At 38.4% G+C, this 22,253-nt stretch overlaps 1 protein-coding gene across 1 annotated transcript in view; it reads right to left on the reverse strand.

The window, feature by feature from the left end:
• The window catches only part of cachd1 (cache domain containing 1), a 120,234-nt gene that overhangs the window by 42,740 nt on the left and 55,241 nt on the right, over positions 1-22,253 (reverse strand). The window contains exons 4-8 of the mRNA XM_057840771.1: positions 19,798-19,904; positions 11,318-11,444; positions 5,527-5,671; positions 5,099-5,315; positions 4,850-4,999 (exon numbers count right to left, since the gene is read on the reverse strand). Coding sequence (XP_057696754.1) covers positions 4,850-4,999; positions 5,099-5,315; positions 5,527-5,671; positions 11,318-11,444; positions 19,798-19,904 — 746 coding nt within the window. The remainder of the gene's footprint in view (positions 1-4,849; positions 5,000-5,098; positions 5,316-5,526; positions 5,672-11,317; positions 11,445-19,797; positions 19,905-22,253) is intronic.

The raw sequence follows: 22,253 nt of genomic DNA on the forward strand, positions 1-22,253 counted from the left end.
GCGAACGCATGCTAACCGTTTGTGTCATTGCTGTAATAGCACCTAATTATCATTTATTTACGTTGATGCGAAGCTGTTTGGTATCGAGGACGGAATTGATTCAGCAAATTATACGGACGTCCAGCATCGTCATTTGGGAGTTTAGCTCGCTGTATAGCCAGGACCGAGCCATAGCGTCCTAGTGAGGATAGTATATTCGCATTTCGTTGTTCATGCATCATGTAACATCATACTGTACACCAGGGGTGTACAGTATGATGTTTCTTGCCGGAACTCCCTGGCGTGAAGGTCACCACGGAGCCAGAAATTTTATTTATTAATTTTTTTTGGGGGGGGGTGGGGGGGGTGGGGGGGGTCAAAACTACTGAAATGCAAAGAAAACTGTTTTGGTCAGTTATTTCTATAACATACAAAAACTGATTTTCATTCAAAATTGTATTTTTTCAACGATTTGCAAAATAAAAGTTAACAAAAACAGCTATAACCCCAACCTCCATCTCCTAATTTTTATTTTCCCTCATTTCCTCACATACTAAATGCCAAATGTCAATTTTAACTACCGGTACTTAAGAACATAGGATGTATATTAAAATTGCAGATAATGTAAACATTTTTTGTTGTGTTTTTTAATAATAAAGATATAAGTAACATACATTCAGAAAAATAAGTACAAATGACATATTATGCAGAGTGAAATTGAATATATTTTGAAGATCGCGCTAACATTGACTTTTTTTAAATCATAAGGAAATGAATAAGTAGCCTAACATAAATGAACAAATATAAATCCAAAGTGCACATTGACAGCTAAGATGTTCTGAACCTCCCCATCAGAGCAAAAAAAACCTAAATATGATAAATAAGCCACCTTAACTCTTTCTTGCTCTTAAAGATTTGATCCATTTTCTGTTGCATTGCCTTTTTTTTGTTTGTTTTTTTGTTGTTGTTGTTGTTGTTGCTGTTCCAGAAAAGATGCCGACCAATCAGAACTAACTATCTCTGGGGATCACATGTCAATATGTCAGCCAGTTGAATGGATAAATGAGCCCAGGCGTTTTGCTTGCTGCGTGCATTCGCACATTGACGTGACTCGTCATTGTCAAACTCTGATAACTGCAGCAGCTGGGTAAACCTCCATGCCATCCGTGGAATAAAATAAATACATATCGGTGGAAACGGATTACACTACACAAGCACTTTTATGCTTGTTGTTAACACTGGTGTATGTAAATCTGATGTTGGTAGATTGTTTTCTTCTTGGAGATGAAATGCATGTGTGGCAGCTTTGTATTTTTTTTATTATTTTTTTTTCTTACATAGCGTTTTGACAGTTGCCCTCATATTTTCGGAATCATAGCACCGTATACCGGAACAGCGTTCCGGCCCTGAATCTTATACCGGAACTGCGTTCCTGACCGGTCCCGCCCACTTTCACCCCTGCTGTACACTCATTCAGCATGTTGTTGTCTATTGTATTTTTAAGTTCAATTGCCTTTCAAGATGACATATCTGTTCTATGTGTTGGATTTTATCAAGTAAATTTCCCCCAAAAAATACGACTTATACGCCGGTGGTACTTATATATGTTTTTTTCCTCTTCATTGGGCATTTTATGGCTGGTGCGACTTACACTCCGGTGCGACTTATAGTCCGAAAAATACGGCATATGCAGAAATCTGAAGTGGTAATTTATGAATCAGATCAGTGACAGTCTAGTCAAGACCCATCTCATGCCTTTAAAGGTCATTTAACGTAGCCAGTATAGCCACTGCTGACACGCACACAGCTGTCACCTGTAACAATTGGCAACACGGATGTCGAACAGAATGTCTGCCACCAATCCAATCACTGAGTGGATTACCCGAAAATCCCTAATTAATGCCAAGGCTTGTCTGTGGCTCAACGTACTGGGTGTCATACACATGGCAAAGTCATCATGGGTGGCAAAGTCAAATGAATACAGAGGGGGATTCTTGCTGACAGCACAGCTTCCCTTCAATGAGTGTGGAAGTAAACATAAAGATCTTCAAAGACCGAGACCAAACATGAGAAAAAAAACAAAAAAAACAAAAAACAATGACCTTCTTCACTATTTTAGCACAGTGGTGTTTTTAGTCCGCATTGCCTGCAAAATACTGAATTGAAAATCTCTAAGTGATCAGGAGGACACATGCATTGCAAATAAAACTCATAGAATGATAGATGTTTGCTTCCTTTTCATCATAGAGCTCTTGAAATTGGCAAGGTCCTCTGTCAGTCACACACATGCACAATGAGCCATTCGTCCTTTGAAGTCTCCCTCGGTCTCCTCTTAGATGTAGCTAATTTACATTCCCCGGGTGCAAAAATTATTTGTTTGTTAATGCATGCAATGTTGTATGTGTGTTGCAGAAGGAAGGCACTTAGAAGGGCCACGTGGACAAGGACAATGAAATTGGACAAGAAATCAAGTAACAAACAAAACAAAAAACCCTTTGAGGTTTTTGAGCACTTCCCTACCTTCAGTGTATCACAACACATGGAGGAAGCAAATTGCCATTTTGCTTCTGCTACATATGTCAACTGTTTTTTTCCCTTGATAGTGCATCTATGAATTATTGTACCTTTTCTTCCCTTCATTTGAAGCTTGCGCATGAGTAAATTTTTGACTTGCAACACAAAGTCATTGACCGAGCAATAGACAGGGGTGCACATAAGTGGTCCGCATGCGCGCATGCGTACTGGACGTAGACAAACGCGCTGGCCCTCAACGGCTTAGATACGCTTTTGCGTACCGATGGCTGACCACTGTATTTGCGGCGGACACGAGAAAATAACTTCTCAAAATGTCGAAGAGGCAGGCCACACTGAGTAATTACTTCCGTGTTCCCCCACCCCCGTCAAAAGACAGACAGATGACAGAGACGTCACCGGAGCTACCGGTGTTCTGCCAAAATATCCTACATCGGCGAAACGTCCTACATTAGTCGAATTTGACACCTAAAGTACTACCGTGCGCTCTAAACTTGTTTTGTTTAGATGCATACAGGAATAAGGTACTAAAAAAATGCCTGCAGAAAATACTTAAATGTAGTTATATCAAATAAGGACGGTTTAAACACGCTACGTGACTAATGTGGTCAACTGCTTCAAAGCTAACACAAAAAAACACAATGGTTAAAAGTATGAGAGGGTAATACATGCAAAAAGTATCTTTGAGGCTGTGAAAAGGTTCTAAATAACTAAATAAAAACTAAAATAGTGAGTAATCGCCGCCTCTAACCGATGTGCGCATGCGTGTGAATGCATGCGCAAGCGCCCTGAGCATTGTGTAGGACGTTTCGCCGCGTAGTAAGGAATGGCCGAACACCGGAAAAAAAGGACTTTTGCTCTACCATGGCTAGAAGCAAATGATGCTCGCACGGAAATGCGGTACAAAATGTGCCGTGAGAATCCCAATGTCGCCGATAAGAGCAGCGCATTTTATGTAGGGTCAAAGAATTTCAGCCATCCAAACTTTGAAAAGCACGAAAAAAACAGAGCGCATGTGGCAATTACGCAAACTATCGATGTCAAACAGGACCCCACTCGCCCTATGGACAAGTGGCGGAATAAAAGTAATGAACAGCGACATGCACTGATAAACGTGTTTTTGCTCGTATTTTACAAAGCTAAACATGCACGTTCAATGAGGTCTTATGAGGAGGACATCCCACTTTTAAAAAGGCTTGGAGTTAATGTGGGAGCCGCATAATGCCCTTTATTTTGAATTGGTGCTTTTTATTTTTTTACATTTCACTTCAAAGTAATGGCAATTTTGTTGTGCCAGTTGATGTTAATCAAGCATTAATTGTTAATATAATTAATTAAAGTTAATTGGCTCTAAGTAAAGCTTGTCATAAATTTATCGCATCAGGCGGGTCGGCTCTCAAGCTCAATGAGGACCAAGTCACATCTCCAGGTCCTCCTCTGAGAACCTGGGCAAAAAAATCATGTGCACCCCTGATTATAACTCTGAAATCGCAATAGTTGGATCACTCATAACAAAACAACTCATAACATATCTTATTGGCTGCCATTTACAATGATAGACGAACCAGGTCTGCTCTATAAATTAACTGTTTTTACACTGACCACACAGTAACTTTGGCATATTATTACTCACAACACTGAAACGAAGGAACAACCTTCCTGCAGATGTAACTGCTTTATTATTTCATAAATTACCTTATTGACTGTCGCTGAAAGTGATACTAGTATATGCAGCTAGTACAGAATGCTGCTGCCAGAGTCCTTACAAATACATATTACACTGGTTTTGAAATTGTTATACTGGCTTCCAATGATGATTTAGTGTGATTTTAATGTATCATTTTATTTCCTGTTTAAATTGTCTTTGTTTTTAATTTGCTTTTTGATTCAATGTGATTTTTACAAATCATTTTCTTTCTAGATCTTCATGTGATGTAAAAGCACTTAATTGCCTTGTGTTGAATTGTGCTATACAAAAAAATTTACCTTGCCATTAGACATCCAATCTATTTTGACAGGGCTGACTGGCAGTGGTAGATTGCTGCCAGGCCCTCCTAGTCAAAGTAAATGGGACGTCTGTTACCATAAACGGCATAGAACCATGATCACGAACAGCCATCTCAGTTCAAACTTGATGTCTAACGCTGTCAATGACTGAATTATTTATACAGTATTTTTAAGACAATATAAGATGGGAAAAAAACTCATATAGGTCTCGTCTAAAACAAGCAGGATGGTGCTAAGAAACCTGCAGAAGTTTAAATAGGAGAACCCAATTGAAGAGAGTAAAGTATAAAGTAAGCTCTTGTGATGAAGTTTTGTGAAGTGGTGAACTTACCATTCATGAGAGCATACGTGAGTATCATAACAGAGTTGTTGAAGTGTCTGTTCTCTTCTTTGACCACACTGAGGGTCGCTTTCTTCTCCTGTTCTGATGTCTCTCGAGATGTAATCCCAGATGACAGATAGATGATAACCATGTCTATAGCTAGTAGACAACGTGAACAGAAATGTCAGATAAAGAAACTTTTCTCTTAAGTGAATAATCCCTCAGTGTTTGCATCATCTCATGCAGTCCTTGTCTTACTGTTGCTCTGCTTGTTGAGGCTGCTGGTGTTTCGGAGAAGCTGAAAAGCTTTTTGGAAGCCTGTTGCATGTTGTGTGGTGCCATCAGAGGACTTGATGTTAGAGATGAATGTGCTCATTTTTCTCTTCGTTTCACTGGTGGCAGGAGAAAGTAGAGTCTTGTAGCACTGATCTAGAGAGCAGGAACGGACCATCTCTGCCACCGACAGAACGGAAATCTGGACAGCAACAATAATGGTTTTATTTATTGAAGAAGAGGCCTAATAGAACTATTGTGATGCAAACTCACTTCCATCAATGTGTTTGTTTTAATAATAGTATTATAACAAATTCAAGCTTAAGTACAGTCAACACAAAGTCAGTTTATACACACAATTTTAATTTGATTTCATCATAAAATGTTTTGCTGTATGAATTTGTTTTTTGTACCTTGTCATGTTCATCTATTGCATTTAGTATAACCAGTGCCGAGTCTCTGGCAATTTGAAGTTGAGTTTCAGTAACTGATGCTCCGTGATCCACCATCACAACAATATGTTTAGACTGGGGACGCACTGCAGAAACATACACAGGCCTGTGGAGAAATACGCACAAAATTGAGGGAAAAAAAAACATATCAATATTGGATTTCCTGGTAATTAAGAAATCCACTACAAACACTTCTCTTAAGGATGTGCTACTCAAAGTACTTAACACTTTGTTAAGCACAGTTCCATTGCATTTTAGAAAGTACAATACATTTTATTCTTAAAAAAAACATTTGTTTAAACTCATTTAGACACAATGTGACTATTTAGATCCATATTGGCTGACAGTAATACGAAGTGCGCATCATGAACGCTCATTACTACAGGATCAACATGCTAAATTGAAAAGTTTGAGAATCACTGTATTCAAGGGATCCGTGAATAGAAAGACTTTTAGTTCTTAAAAGAAAAATGTTATTATGAGTTAAAATAACTTTACATTGAAACCACTCTTGATGTTTTTGTTTTTATGCAATTTTTAAAAATTAATTTAACTAGTAGGTCGCCATTTTTGTTCACATAGCAGGGCGGTGACATCACATGGTTATGGTGCTGGGCTTCCAAAGTATGACTCTAGCGACATAAATGTGTCATCTGTTCAACCCTTTCAATTTGAACCTGAAAAGAATATTAATGAGCAGGACATCACTGTCGATATTCCACAAAACGAGTAGCAAAAGCAAAATGAACAGGAAAGACGAGATGAGGCAAGAGTAGGAAAAAAACGGTGTTCTGCCAAATTTTCTACACCGGCGAAACGTCCTACAAGAGGCTAATTTGACTCTCAAAGCACTACCGCGTGCTTTCAGCTTGTTTTGTTTAGATACATACAAGACAAAACACACAGAGGATGCCTTAAGAAAATACTTAAATGTAGTAATACCAAATAAGGGGCCTTTAAATATGCTGTGTGACTAATGTGGTAGGTCAAAACATGTACTAAATATTATAGATTTTTAAATCAATGACAATATTTTGTGTTTCTAATAACATATTAGTAAAAGAGAACAATTGTGGCTTATTCGAGCCTACAAGTCTTTAAGTCCGAGGTTCCCTTTAAGCCCTTAATTGTCACTTAATAAAATCACCTGAGTGTCATTTAACACTTTAATAGTTAGATCTGATAACAAAGTGGAATTACAAATTATAACAAAAATCCATAAAGCAATCAGATAGCCATATGTTAGCATCATTATAATTTATATTATACAAAGACCTTGTGTAACTATGTGTGAGCATTTTCTTTTTAACTTTGCTTTTTTTTTGGGTTATATTTATGTGCTTTCATTCATTGTATCTTGGTGCATTTTAGTGCACACATAACAGCTGAGTTTGAGTACAAAGGATCTCAGAGGCAAGGGGGGGATCAGCTTCAGTCTGTGTGGTCTTTGTGGACAATAACAGGGTGGAGAGGTGGAGGTAATGTATTTACAAAGCCTCATTCACACTCAAAGCAAGAAAAGGGAACGCTATCTCATTGTGGTCATGTGCCAATTTAGCAGCCCACACAAAACAAAAGACATCATTAAAATTATTGAGGCAACTTTTTCCCAAATCCGTGGTGGGAAAAAAGCATACAAAGATAAAGGACAGGTTTAATTGAAAGAGATGTACGTATTTCAGTAGGAGTCAAATAAAACCCACAACAGTGGAGGTGTGAAATTCCATTAGGCCTCAGTAATACCCATCCACATTGCTGCCAAGGGTATGTGTGGTCAAGGAGCATGCCGCCAACATGCCGCCTGGGCCCCCCACAGCAACTGGCATAGAGGTGAATGGGTTAGCAAGAGGAGGAGGGAGGATGAATGTTACGGTGAGAAAAAGGGAAGAGAGACTAGGGGAGTAAAAGAGCTTTGGAAAAGGTAAGGAGGGAAGAGGAGCGGTGCATGGTGGCATAGAAAGAAAATATGAGTAGCAATGGTGGAGAGAAAAGGAAAGGGGAATTGAGGACAACTGTGAGAAATAGCAGTCGCAGTAGTAGTCAGAATGAGGGCGATTGTGTTTGAGGATGAGGAAGAAAAGGTGTAGTTGAGGGTGCGGTAAGCAAGTGTGGCTGGGGGAAAGAAGGTTTTGATAAAGTGCATCCCAACAGAAAGAATATTGTTTCACAATTTGGGATAATTTTTTTATTATGTATAATAATGGAGAAAATCATCCATAAAAGTTAAAATTTCCAGGAAGTAAACAAAACTGTTGTGAGCAGACTATTTTTTTTAATTTTCTTTTTTTAAAACTGTTTCACAAAAATCAAATGTGACTACTTCAGATAGTCTGCTGTTGATCTTGCATGTCAGTTAGACCCCAAATTTCCTAAGCTGCTGCAATGGTAATGTCGTTTATAAGCAGGTTATCATTTCAATAGTTGTATATGCAAAAATACTGCTAGAAAAACCAAGGATAATGTTGGGTATTTTGTCCTACTCCTATTTCTATAAGTTGGTCAATGTTGCTGTCGTTTGGTCCATTGGGCCGTATCTGCAGCTCCCAATTTGCTGCTCTTCTGTGCTAGTTATGCGCGTTGTTTAATACATGGATTTCAGACATGCGTTTTACCCAGCGAAAGAAAAAAAAAAAAAAAAAAAAACGACATTAAGAAAAGGAGAAGGGGGTACCAGTACGCCGCAGTATTCGGCTTTAGACTCTACGAACAGTACCGAGGGTAAATGCAAAACTTCTTCTGTTCACGCTGCTTGTTCAAGAGTTATCTTATCTGCACACTATTCATGCCTACAAAAGCATCAATAGTCTGTTTGGCACATTTTCTGCTCAAGTGATTCATTGTGGATGTGAACTAGTTAAACAGTGCGGTCACTGCCAACCAAAGAACGGGAGAAAAGAAAGGCTACCGGGGGGGAAAAGATGCCTCATTTAAAGATCACACTTTCAGTTCCATTTTGCTCAAGCCAAAATGTAAAACAGCCCTCATCTACAACCAAGATGGTAAAAGGACAAAGAATGTGTCACTAGAACAAGTATAGTTATTCTATTTTATTTAACCAGGAAAAGTCTTATTGAGATTAAAAGTATTTTTTACAAGAGAGTCCTGGCCAAGACGGGCAGCAGCACACACAGTTCACAAAATAATAATAATAATGATGAAAAAAATAAAAATCAGCTGTCATAGCATAGTAAAGCATAACATATTATCTATTGAAGAGTGTGCACCTATTTTAGTTTCGCTTCTTTATAACAGTTCGATGTCTTTCAGCATTATGTGCTGTGTGCTAACAGTGGCTAACGTTATAGCCTATTGCAAAGTGTGCACAAACATCAAAATATTTGTCATTGATATGTAACAATGAGTAATATGAGTACGTGCCAGAGGCGATAGCCCTAAGACTGCCAGGGAACCTCAGCTTCCCGCCAAACGTTAAAAAAAAAAAAAAAGGTGATTAAATACTGTTGCGTGTACACTGCAAAAACACACCTCCTTAAAACTGGTTGAATTTCCTTGTTTTCAGTGTAAATCTACGAGAAATAAGTTTAATTATCTGTCTGTGCTTCAAGTCAATTTTACTCGCTTAGATTTCTTGAAATAAGAAAAATAGCTAACTGAAAATAAACTTATTTAACTTATTTTAAGCAATAAATTAGTATATTTAATCTTAAAAAAAGCTTTGAAATGTCGAAATGTTCTCAATTCAAGAATAGATATTGTTCAAAACATTTTTGTGAGCAATTTGTTCTTGATTTAGGTGAAAAATTACCAACTTTAGATGTACAGTGTATCACAAAAGTAAGTACACCCCTCGCATTTCTGCAGAGTTTAAGTATTGTCTTTTCATGGGACAACACTGACAAAATGACACAATGAAAACACAATGGCTGTTACCCCAGGAGGAAGCCTCTGCTGAAGACGGTACACAAGAAAACCCGCCCAACTCATCAGACCATAGGACATGGTTCCAGTAATCCATGTGCTTTGTTGACATGTCTTCAGCAAACTGTTTGTGGGCTTTCTTGTGTAACGTCTTCAGAAGAGGCTTCCTCCTGGGGTGACAGCCATGCACACCAATTTCATGTAGAGCGCGGCGTATGGTCTGAGCACTAACAGGCTGACCCCCCCTACCTCTTCAATCTCTGCAGCAATGCTGACAGCACTCCTGTATTGAGTCACATGACATTTTGGACGGAAAATGACAAGCAGTACTCAATTTGGACATTTAGGGATGTACATAGTTTCTAAGGGGTGAACTCTCTTTGGTTGCCAGGGGTTTAGATATTAATGGCTATATTTTGAGGGGAAAATAAATTAACTCTATTATGTAAGCTGCACACAGACTACTTTTCATTGTGTCAAAGTGTAATTTTGTCAGTGTTGTCCCATGAAAAGATATAATTAAATATCTGCAGAAATGTGAGGGGTGTACTCACTTTTGTGATACGCTGTATTGGCTTTACTAGAAAAAATAGTAATATTTACTTAAAGTACAGTAAGTGGAATAATCCAATGCATTAATCTGTTAACTAGTCTTTAGTCTTCAAAACAAGAAGGAGAAAATTATTTGAAACCCTTGACTAAATATGTGCTACAACAAGCTCAGCTTTTGTTCAGAATTAGCTTATCATCACTGGTTATGATGCGGCTTGCTATTCATTCATTTGCGCAGCTTCACAGTCCTTTAAACAGTGTGGACGCTGTGCGTCTCCAGAGTTGAGAGTGCATGTTCCACTACAGTGAAACGAAATGAATCATTGGGTAAAGCCCGCCCATTGGACGCTGTGTGTCTCGGGGGGTCTATGGGTAGTGGGCTGGGCACGGCTGGTCCTGACACTTTGCTTCTCTGCATGATGATTGGATGATCTGTCTGAGCCTGAATCCCTTTTTGATTGACAGCGAAATGAGTGACTCTGTGATCTTGACGTATTAATATCCATGGAAGGCATTTTTCAATTTTCATTTCGTTGTTCCGAGTTTAACCGGAGACTTTAATAATCATCCTAACGACACTTCCTTTTGTTAAAAATGACTAGCGAAGACCCGAGCTTCCATTTCTGATGTCTTTCTCTATTGTAGCTGCTTGTGTTTGGAGACTTGACTTCTGGCACTCTAGTTTCTTTCCCTATCGAGCAATGGGTGCCGCTGAGTGCCTTCACCGTCACAAAGCACTCATGCGGACACACTTTGAGCTTCCCCTCATTGAAATAACAGTACCCGCCACTGGTATGTACTGTACGTAACTATAATGAAAAACATTTGTCCCCATTTTGATTTCTTTGTCACTTTGTTTTGATTGACACGCCGATTCTTCTCCCAATGAAGACAGTAAACCCACTGGTCGTCCAACCTTACCTCAAAGTGTTAGCCTGAAGCCCGTAGCCGGCTCTAGCTGTCCAACACATTACTTGAGAAAGACTCCTCTCTCAAACTATCTGAGTTGGGAACTTCATCCCCCATTTGATTTTGCTCCACAGCCCAAAATTGATAAACACAAAGTCTTTTGTGGCATTCTGAAATCCTCGCTGGCAGTAAGCAAATTACCTCAATCACAAATGAGAGTGGGTATAAGTGACATCATAGTCAGCCCAAATTGGCAGCGCCTATGAGCAGTGTCATTTTCTGTGTTTAAACATTATTTTCTCTGTTATCATAGTTCTAAGATAATTAGTAATTTGTATATTTAGATTCTTTGAGCAACCAGTTTTCGCATGGTCATCATCAAAATGTCCATTAGGGCAAATCTATGTTTTACCTGCTGCGGTGTTCATAACTTCCTTTACAGTGGAACTTGTGGGCAGGAAACACAGTGAAGATGCCCTCCTCAGAGCTGAAGTACTGCCACTTGATCCCTGGGTTGGATTTGAGGTTGTCTGCCAACACTGTAGAGAGAAGACAACAACTGAAAATATTAGGAATGACAGTTCCACACAGCAAGACACACTACTAGTGACTAGTGTCATTCAAAAAGTATCTGCCGCATTTTGTCATACGGACCTTGAAGAGAAACCGTCAACAGTGGATAAATACTGTGGGGCAAATAAGTATTTAGTCAAACACTAATTGTGCAAGTTCTCCCACTTGAAAATATTAGAGAGGTCTGTAATTGTCAACATGGGTAAACCTCAACCATGAGAGACAGAATGTGGGAAAAAAAAAACGAAAATCACGTTGTTTGATTTTTAAAGAATTTATTTGCAAATCATGGTGGAAAATAAGTATTTGGTCTATACCAAAAGTTCATCTCAATACTTTGTTATGTATCCTTTGTTGGCAGATCTCCTCTAGAGCAGTGATGTTTCTGGGCTGTCGTTGGGCAACACGGACTTTCAACTCCCTCCTCACCCACACGGAACCACACGGGGGGACCTAGTGAATGACCTACAGAGAGCTGGGACCACAGTGACAAAGGCTACTATCAGTAACACAATGCGCCGCCAGGGACTCAAATCCTGCACTGCCAGACGTGTCCCTCTGCTGAAGAAAGTACACGTCCAGGCCCATCTGCGGTTCGCTAGAGAGCATTTGGATGATCCAGAAGAGGACTGGGAGAATGTGTTATGGTCAGATGAAACCAAAATAGAACTTTTTGGTAGAAACACAGATTCTCTTGTTTGGAGGAAAAAGAATACTGAATTGCACCATACCCACTGTGAAGCATGGGGGTGGAAATATCATGCTTTTGCGGCTTTTTTTCTGCATAGGGACCAGGACGACTGATCTGTGTAAAGGAAAGAATGAATGGGGCCATGTATCGAGAGATTTTGAGTGAAAATCTCCTTCCATCAGCAAGGGCATTGAAGATGAGACGTGACTGTGTCTTTCAGCATGACAATGATCCCAAACACACAGCCAGGACAACAAAGGAGTGGCTTCATAAGAAGCATTTCAAGGTCCTGGAGTGGCCTAGCCGGTCTCAACCCCATAGAAAATCTGCGGAGGGAGTTGAAAGTCCGTGTTGCCCAACGACAGCCCCAAAACTTCACTGCTCTAGAGGAGATCTGCATGGAGGAATGGGCCAAAATACCAGCAAAAGTGTGTGAAAAGCTTGTGAAGAGTTACAGAAAACGTTTGGCCTCCGTTATTGCCAACAAAGGGTACATAACAAAGTATTGAGATGAACTTTTGGTATTGACCAAATATTTATTTTTTACCATGATTTGCAAATAAATTATTTAAAAATCAGACAATGTGATTTTCTGGGGGTTTTTCCACATTCGGTCTCTCATGGTTGAGGTTTAACCATGTTGACAATTACAGGCCTCTCTAATATTTTCAAGTGGGAGAACTTGTACAATTAGTGGTTGAATAAATACTTATTTGCCCCACTGTATGTTAGTTTTAATACCTATCTAATGATAGACACTGGAAGCATTAATCGATACAGCACGTTTATGCTGATGTTTGAATGTAGAAAAATGTATTTTCCAAAATTTTGAACATTTGTCATTTGAAGGCCAAAAACATAAGAATAGAACTCCAAACGAAAACCACTATTTAGCTAAAACAGTAGAAAAATTAGCCTGGAATCAGATCAGATCATATCTGGAATTAGATTTATTATAGATTATTCCTTCATAAAGTTTCATTAAAATGGTCAGAATTAATGTGGTGAAGAATTGAATCACCGTGTCAAATTTATAGTGTTTGTATTACATTATAAGAGTGGAAAATATTGTAAAGCAGGATGGGATGACACCAGTGAAATTTCATACCTCTAGTAAAAAGTACGGTTGTCCCGATCATGTATTTTTACACACGAGTTTGACGCAGAGCCACCTGATTTTAAAGTGCATGTGACACGAAAAAGCATGTTTATTTCATAATACACGCGGTATTTTATGCTCCTGAATGATATGGACCGCTTGGATGTGTGTGGAAGCAATCGCTATATTTCTTAGTTTTTTTAATCCCGCGCCATGAAAATGACTGACTTACGGCTTCGGTCTTGCATTGAGGAGGAGGGCGCTGTGACGTGTACGGGTGAAGGTGTCCTCTTCACTAAACAGCCGTACTGTTGTGTATGAGGACTAAGGATTCAGCTGATTTTGCGGATTAATACGTTTATTTTTCGCATCACGCCAGCCAAATGGCTGCAGAAAAATCTTGCTTTATGAGGGAGAGGCGTGTGCGCATTTTTGGAGTTTCAAAAGGTTCCCATTCACCGTGGATATTGGCCAAGCCCTACTACTGTGGGACCATTAGACTTACGAGGAAGTAAGTAAACATCTTGTTTTGTATTATGTCAAACATTAATACAGCGATTACAAAGTAAACACTACAAACTTTCTTTAAATAAAGGACTACTTACGTTTGATCATTGTTAGGCATATAAAAAGCTATCCTCATGCACATTAGCTGCACGTTAGCTGCACAACAACTGCAGCCACCCTTCCCCGGGGAACGAACTGTAAATTGCTCTCCGCCGGGCGGGAGTCCGATCCGCGAAGACAATCGACAACCCAGTCGTTGTGTCAAATAATCCGGGCTAGTTATGTGTGATTTTCCGCTTCGAAGACTTTGAAACATCACTCGGTTCGGGTTAGCATGTCGGCTAGCTGTCACGCCTCTTGGTTTGTTTACATTCTCCGAAGCCGGGGAAGGGAAATGACATATGTCCGATTTAGGTGTCATAAAATATCGTTCGGGAGGTGTGACAGTAAAGGTGAAGTCGACAGTTTTGACCATTATTGAGTAATTTTGCCATGTCGTCCTGAATAAATGCATTTTTATTATTTCATATTCCATTCAGCACAAGACTGTTATTTGTCATGACCATGCCATTTATTTAGCAATTGGGGAAAATACTTGGATAAAAAGAATATCCTGTAAAAATATTGAAGTAAAGAGACAGAAACAATGACATTTTGCCGCTCTCTTCGTCGCGTTTTCCTCGTTGTGAATAGTTCCCCCTCGATGGGCTGACTGGTCCTTCTCAAGCCATTTATATAGCTATTGGGGAAAAATACTTGGATAAAAAGAATATCCTGTAAAAATATTGGAGTAGAGAGACTGAAACAATGACATTTTGCGGCTCTCTTCGTCGCGTTTTCCTCGTTCTGAATAATTCCCCCCTCAATGGGCAGAATAGTTAAACCGATGAGCCCAGTCTACCGCTGACGTCATCCACCTGTTGGGGACGCTCGAGCCCTATAATGGTAGGCGTGGCTAACCAGCAGATTAAAAGACTAATTTATCATCATCTGCGCTTTGCTAAATTGTTGTATATAGTCGAATCGTCTCAAAATATGATTCTAAATCACATAATAATGCTATTTAAGACTTAAAGGATCTGTCGAAATCCAGTACTGATCTGATACTTTGGCAATTTATTAAGGCGGCAACAAAGCACATATGAATGTAAAATATTTCAAAAAAATTACAAGAACTATCACTCTTGCATGATGCTATCGTACTGTATATTCCGATGACAGCTAGCATAACATTCTCCTACAGATGGTTAACTTCCGATTGTTCTTTGTTCCGATATTGCGTAGAATTTTTTAAAAGGTATCTTTTGACAAAATCCATTTTAATTTTTGTGTTGCTTTGTAGACCTTCAAAATTAAAGAATAAGAGTAAATAAATACATCTTCGAAACACGATTTTTTTTATTTTATTTTTTTTACTCGATTCTGATCCAGGGAAAGTAACGGGATCGGGCCAGATTTCCGATCTCTTGATCGGATCGGGGACATCCCTGGTAAAAAGTTCAAAATACAAAAATATAAACATTAACTTGTGCTGATGTACTTTATATTCAGTGTAAAACATGATGAATTTAAAGCAATAATTCATTACAGTTATGAATTTAAAATAAATAGAACACCTTATTTTAAGAAGAGAAGTGGGAGAAATGTATGCTTTTTTTTTTTTGGTGAATAGGGACATGTCATCATTTTAAATAACTACAGCAAGGGACGCAAGAGTAACATAGACGACATAGAATACACATACTAAAAAATGGAAGAGCACTGAAGGTAGGAAAAGCGTGACTGATATAAGTTAAAAATGGTTCTAATCATAGAGCACTCTGACCCAGTATTCTTGAATCTATCAGTCTTTCAGAGTGCTGCCATCTCTTATTAATGCATTTCTGCTGTTTGGGGTCGGTCTGCTGTTTATGCTGGCTTCAGTCACGTTTCTTTAACTTCACCCCCTCACACCTCTCATTTGTAGCAGATTGTTTATACTAGCCTGAGACAAATGGCAGAAAATGAATACGATGAGAGCATGATAAGATTCAAGGAGAACTGAGTAAAGGGTGGGCACACATAGTGTGGGGAAACTCAAGAAAAACCCTGCTAATAATGACGGGCTCTAAATGATTAGCTGGGAGAAGAGTAGACACTAGTAGAATAAATAAGTTAACTAAAAATAAATAAATAAAATTAATGAATCGGGTACAACCATAACAGCCTCTCTATAGTGTAGAATTAAAAGGTTTGGTAGGGTCCCAAGTCCTAACTCAGGGGTCGGCAACCTGTAGCGTTCAAAGAATCATTTCAACCCAGTTTTGGCAAAATAATCACCACTGGGAGCCGCATGCACATATTGACTTTGGAACTGATTGTGTCAGGTCGATTGTGTGTGTATACTGTATATGGCGGGAAACACAGACAAGACTGAAAGAGCAGTTTCTGCTCTAGCACTCCTCTTTAAAATAAACTGCTGTATTTTAAGTCCATTACAGACGTCGCGCAACCGATTTTGTTTCAACCCAGATATAAAACGAAGGTAATTCATTATATTTATAATTCAAATTGTCCGTCATTTCAGCTTAGAATCATTAATTGATGTCTAATATTTAGTTGTTTTTTTTTTAAATGACTTTAAAAATTATTCACTTGCATATTTTGAACTTTTAAACAAATTGCATCACAATAAAAAAATGGTGTCTGTAAAAAAGTCACGGATATCTACCTCATAACTATCGCTTGATTGTATTTTTTTTTTTGTTACTGTTTTCTCCGAGATGTTAATGATAAATAATCAATCCAAACAAAGAAAAATTGAAAAAAAAAAGTTTAAAAGAGTAAATATATTAAAATGATTATCTCGACCACTCCTTGATATCTGCAATTTCTGCATCGCGACCCTTGTTATATGTTACCATGCTTCACCAATAAAATCCGCCAAAAATCCGGCTGTGGCCATTCACAGCCGTGTCTTGACACACAGTGATACATGCTACATGGAGTTTTTGGATTGAAAAGAGGTAATTACGCGAAAATATCTCATTAAAATCATGGCGTCTTTAATTCTGCTCTCGCGTGCTCTCACCTCCAGTTAGGGTTTTGCTGTTTAATTTTTCTTTTTTTTTAAATGCCCTCCTGTTCAAAATTTTTCTTCCCCCAGAAAATTGATATTTTAACATTTCCATTGTTGTATCACACATGCATATAGGACAATTTTGAAATGTGTCCAAACGGGGTCTCAAAGCAGAACTATAAATCACCTGAGTGTTTTCCGCCATATATATATTATGTGGTGCATATTTGACATAACAGAAGATTTTAACCTTCTTTAACCATTTGGTATGTCATAAAGCCTTTGCGCCTATGAATAGAGCAAAGACTTGTGAGTACACCTTCCTATTTGCAACCATGACTTTGCATAGTTGGTGATTTAATGACAGGGGTGAATCTTCTGTTAAGTCATAAAACAGTGATCATGACTTGATCTGCCTATCAAAGAGAAGTTAAACTTCTATGTTAAATCTCTCGAGCCCTAGATTAATTTTAAATTACATCATTTGTTTAATATAAAACTGAGCCGCATCATGTGGCTCCGGAGCCGCATGTTGCTGACCCCTGTCCTAACTGGATCATTAAAACATTTCTAATAGGTCACACAATTTGCAAGCCAAACATTTCAGGTAAAGTCTCAAACAAAGAGTTAATCAATGGATTGTTCAGAGAGAATGAGCTTGCCTTTGTTCTTTTGCGTCATGATTACTTTGTATCTGGAGACTGGCAAAAAGAGGAAATGATAGAGAAAAAATGGTATTCAAGACAGAAGTTTTAGAATTTAATTCCACAAGGGAAATTCTGGTTATTTTTTCTCAACATTTAATGTGTGTCTTAAAAATTTGAGATCTTATTTTCCCCCCCAGACCATTTTACCCCGCCCTACTTGAATGTGGTGTGACGTGAATCTCCTCTTCTCTTCTATTGTACACTTACAGTTTAGTATGGTTAATATTTTTATGCAATATAATCATGATTAGCCAAATGAGGGAAATAATAAATGGCTTTTTGACTGATGATTTGATTGCAAACTGAATTTCTGAAGCTTGTAAAAGCAGGTAAGATAAGCTACTTTAAAGAGCATACGACAGGAGAAAATAAGTCTTAAATGGCATTATTATGTGAATTAGAATCATATTTTGAGACGATTCGACTATATACAACAATTTAGCAAAGCGCAGATGACGAGAAATTAGTCTTTCAATCTGCCGGTTAGCCACGCCTACCATTATGGGGCTTTAGCGTCCCCAACAGGTGGATGATGTCAGCGGTAGACTGGGCTCATCGGTTTTACTATTCAGTCCATTGAGGGGGAATTATTCAGAACGAGGAAAATGCGACGAAGAGAGCCGCAAAATGTCATTTCAGTCTCTCTACTCCAATATTTTTACAGGATATTCTTTTTATCCAAGTATTTTCCCCAATTGCTAAATAAATGGCATGGTCATGACAAATAACAGTCTTGTGCTAAATGGAATATGAATTAATAAAAATGCATTTATTCAGGACGACATGGCAAAATTACTCCATAATGGTCAAAACTGTCGACTTCACCTTTACTGTCGCACCTCCCGAACGATATTTTATGACACCTAAATCGGACATATGTCATTTCCCTTCCCCGGCTTCGGAGAATGTAAACAAACCAAAAGGCGTGACAGCTAGCCGACATGCTAACCCGAACCGAGTGATGTTTCAAAGTCTTCGAAGCGGAAAATCACACTAAACTAGCCTGGATTTATTGACATGACGACTGGGTTGTCGATTATCTTCGCGGATCGGCAAACCGCCCGGCGGACAGCAATTTACAGTTCGTTCCCCGGAGGAGGGTGGCTGCAGTTGCTGTGCAGCTAACGTGCTGCTGATGTGCATGAGGAGAGCTTTTTACATGCCTATCAATGGTCAAACATAAGTAGTCCTTTATTTAAAGAAAGTTTGTAGTGTTTGCTTTGTAATCGCTGTATTCGTATCTGACATAATACAAAACAAGATGTTTACTCACTTCCTCGTAAGTCCAATGGTCCCACAGTAAATATCCACGGTGAATGGGAACCTTTTGAAACTCCAAAAGGCGCATACGTCTCTCCCACATACAAAATGATTTTTCTGCAGCCGTTTGGCTGGCGTGATGCGAAAATAAACGTATTAATCCGCAAAATCAGCTGAATCCTTCGTCCTCATACACAACAGTACGCTGTATAGTGAAGAGGATGTCTTCTACCGTAAACGTCACAGCGCCCTCCTCCTCAATGCAAGACCGAAGCCGGAAGTCACTCATTTTCATGGCGCGGGATTCAAAAAACTAAATAAATATAGCGATCGCTTCCACACACATCCAAGCGGTCCATATCATTCAGGAGCATAAAATACTGGGTGTATTATGAAATAAACATGCTTTTTCGTCTCACATGCACTTTAAGGCATGAGTTTGTGTTGCATTCTGGTTCTGCTACTGGATCCATTCATTTATTATTGTCTCATAAACCTATGCGGGCTTGGTGCACTATTGTATGCATAAGCCAACAACAACATATCATTCATTCATTCATTCATTAACTGTGTAAGATCTACATTTTCAGGGATACACCATTTTAATCCTCACACATTATTGCCTTAGCCTTGCCACCAGCCTTAACGTTTAACCTGTTCATGGAAGTGAAGGTACAAACAAAGAACAGATCAAAATAAAAAAGAGGAAACACAAATCATTACGTGGTACATTTTGTGGACAAAGAATTTGTATTTGATGTCAGGCGGTGAATAAGCATAATTTCAGATTAAATGTATAGAACAAGAGTAGCATGGCAAATGGAAGATATTCAGACATTGCTTCTAACACACACCTCATTATTTCTATGTTGGGCTTCATATTACACCATATTTGCACATATTCTTAACTGAAAGAAAAGACAAGTTGTGAGGACGGATGGCCACCTCTGCAAAGGCCAGCATAAGAAAACAACTGGGGTATGTATAACAAACCCACCTGAGTTGAGGTCTCTTCCAGGGTTGAAAGCTCGGCTGTTGACAGTGGGCGAAAGTCTGTCACAGCAGATGGTCTTGGACACATTCGCGTTGAAATTTCCATCAAACCTAAAAGGGGCACAAACAGGCACAACATTTAAGAATTTATGGAAGACATCCAAACCCATTTGTTGGCAGAGCAGCTCTGGCTTTCCTCTAAGAACCAACAGGTTCACTACTCTTGACTTTTATGTCCAATAAAACTCAACTCACAGGTACTGCATGCACCCTTGAATGTGTGCTAACATGTATGTGTTGAGATTTCAAAATTGCTATTGGCATCAATGGTAAATTACAAAAAGTTTGTTGTAAATTAAATGAAATTAAAGAAAACATCTGGTGGAAGGTTATACCACGTTTTTTTTCCTTCCCATTTAGGCTTCATTCATCTGTTGCCCAGACTTCTTATTAGAGGAGGATTTATGACTTGTTGTGAATAACATTTTCCATGAAAATCTGCCCAAAATGTGTTTGTCCAAACAAAGTAATGTTCCCTGAATACACAAGACTAGGATTAAAGAAAACATTCTTTAAATAATTGAATAATTGAAATCCCATGTCAGAACGGCCTATTGTGGAAGCATTTATGAAGAATGATGATGGAAGAAGAGAACTTTGTGTTGATTTCAAACGTCTGTTTTATATGATCTTTTTTTTTTAATGTCGCAACATATTTGGCAATGTAAATTTCTGGCAATACTGTACAGCCCTATTTTTGTGCTTATTAATTTTTATATGAGTTTAATTTTTTTGTCTGTTTTTATTAAGAGTGTGAAAATATCTCGATACAAAGATTAACCGCGATAATTTTGAACCCGACCGGTTATCGATATGCCCCCGCCAAGTATCGATACGTTTATTTGACATATTGGCCATACAATGGAGTATGGATGCTGTAAACTGCTCAATGTTTGTTGAGCAATTCCTTGGCGGTCCACGAGGGGCGCTCAAGAGTGGCGGTGAAGGTAAAGTGCGCACAAGTCGTCTAGAGAAGAAGAGAGGAAGCTCCAAGTGGGTTGAAAAAAAAATAAAGCTTTTTGAGAAAATGGAGGAAAAAGTGAGAAAAATATTGCTTCAAATCACACATGTGGACACACTTTAGATTTTACACCAACAAGAAAGGAAGTAAGGTGAACAAGGACTTTGCTGTATGCAAGAATTGTCTTACAAAAATAAAGTTTTTGGCAACTGGTGACGAAGTGGACACCGGATTTCTTCACTGCTTCGCTTTCATCACTTGAGGTAAGAAAGTTTTGTAATGCAATTGATTTTTTAATTTACATGTATTATTTTGATGACATTTGGTGTTGAATGACATAAAATAAACCAGGACCCTAAAATGGATGAAAATGAATATCGAACAAGCCTACATCAATTTACTGATTTATTTGAGATTATTTGAGAACCATTTCCATCTAATTTACTACACAAACTGTTATTACTGCCATTTTGATACAATAAGCTATAAAAATGCTTTGAATAGCTTCCAAGATATATAAGGTGATGTGCATGCAAATTAATGTAGCCCACAAATTAAAAATAGGTAATTATTGCATTTTTAATTTCTATACATTCAATTGATATTTTTTTAATTCACTCAATACTTCCAACACAAAAATAACAGGATTTCAACTCAAAAGCTATTAAGTAGCTAATATTTTTCATGTTGTTGTTTTTAAGGTGAGGAAGAATGTGACTGAGTCCGACATCTCAAATGCTGAAGCAGATGGTGGAAATGCTCAAACCAATGCTTTTGGCAACAAAGGTCATATACGAAGAAAAGACCCACCAATATTATCATTGCCCCACTCCAACTCAACTGCTGACTGACACCTACAGCACTGTTAAATTTTAAAAGATTTAAAACTTTAAAGAAATTAAGGGTGCCATTCATCATGATCTCTCCAAGATATATCAGTGGTTGTGGTTTATTTCCTCTATATGTGCAGGTACACAATTTGCAGTAATTTTGTTTCAACAGTTGTATCTTAGAATATCATGTATCAAATTTCTGACTAATATATCGCTAATTGTTGTATCATGATACCGTGAGATAATCGTTATCGCGCGCCTTGTATCGCGAATCGTATTGTATTGTATCGTGAGGTGCCCTGAGGTTCCCACTCCTAGTTTTTATAGCAGTCACTTTTTTTCATGTTTCGTCAATTACAATTGCCAATTGGCAAATAAATAGCCCAATTAACCTTTTGTCAAAAGTAATTGTTAGTTGCAGCCCTAGAAGTCAGATAAAAAAATTAAAAAAAACGGCAAAAGGGGGAAACACACCAGGCAAAGATTGTGTTCAGCCAATGGGCAGAAGCGCATGCATTAAAGATGTGATAAAAACAGAGCTGTAGCGTGACACAGCCAGCACAACTACTGTATAAATACACTCCTTCCTTTGCATTAAATTCCAAT

This window comes from Corythoichthys intestinalis, chromosome 7, assembly GCF_030265065.1.
Source record: "Corythoichthys intestinalis isolate RoL2023-P3 chromosome 7, ASM3026506v1, whole genome shotgun sequence".
Lineage (NCBI taxonomy): Eukaryota > Metazoa > Chordata > Actinopteri > Syngnathiformes > Syngnathidae > Corythoichthys > Corythoichthys intestinalis.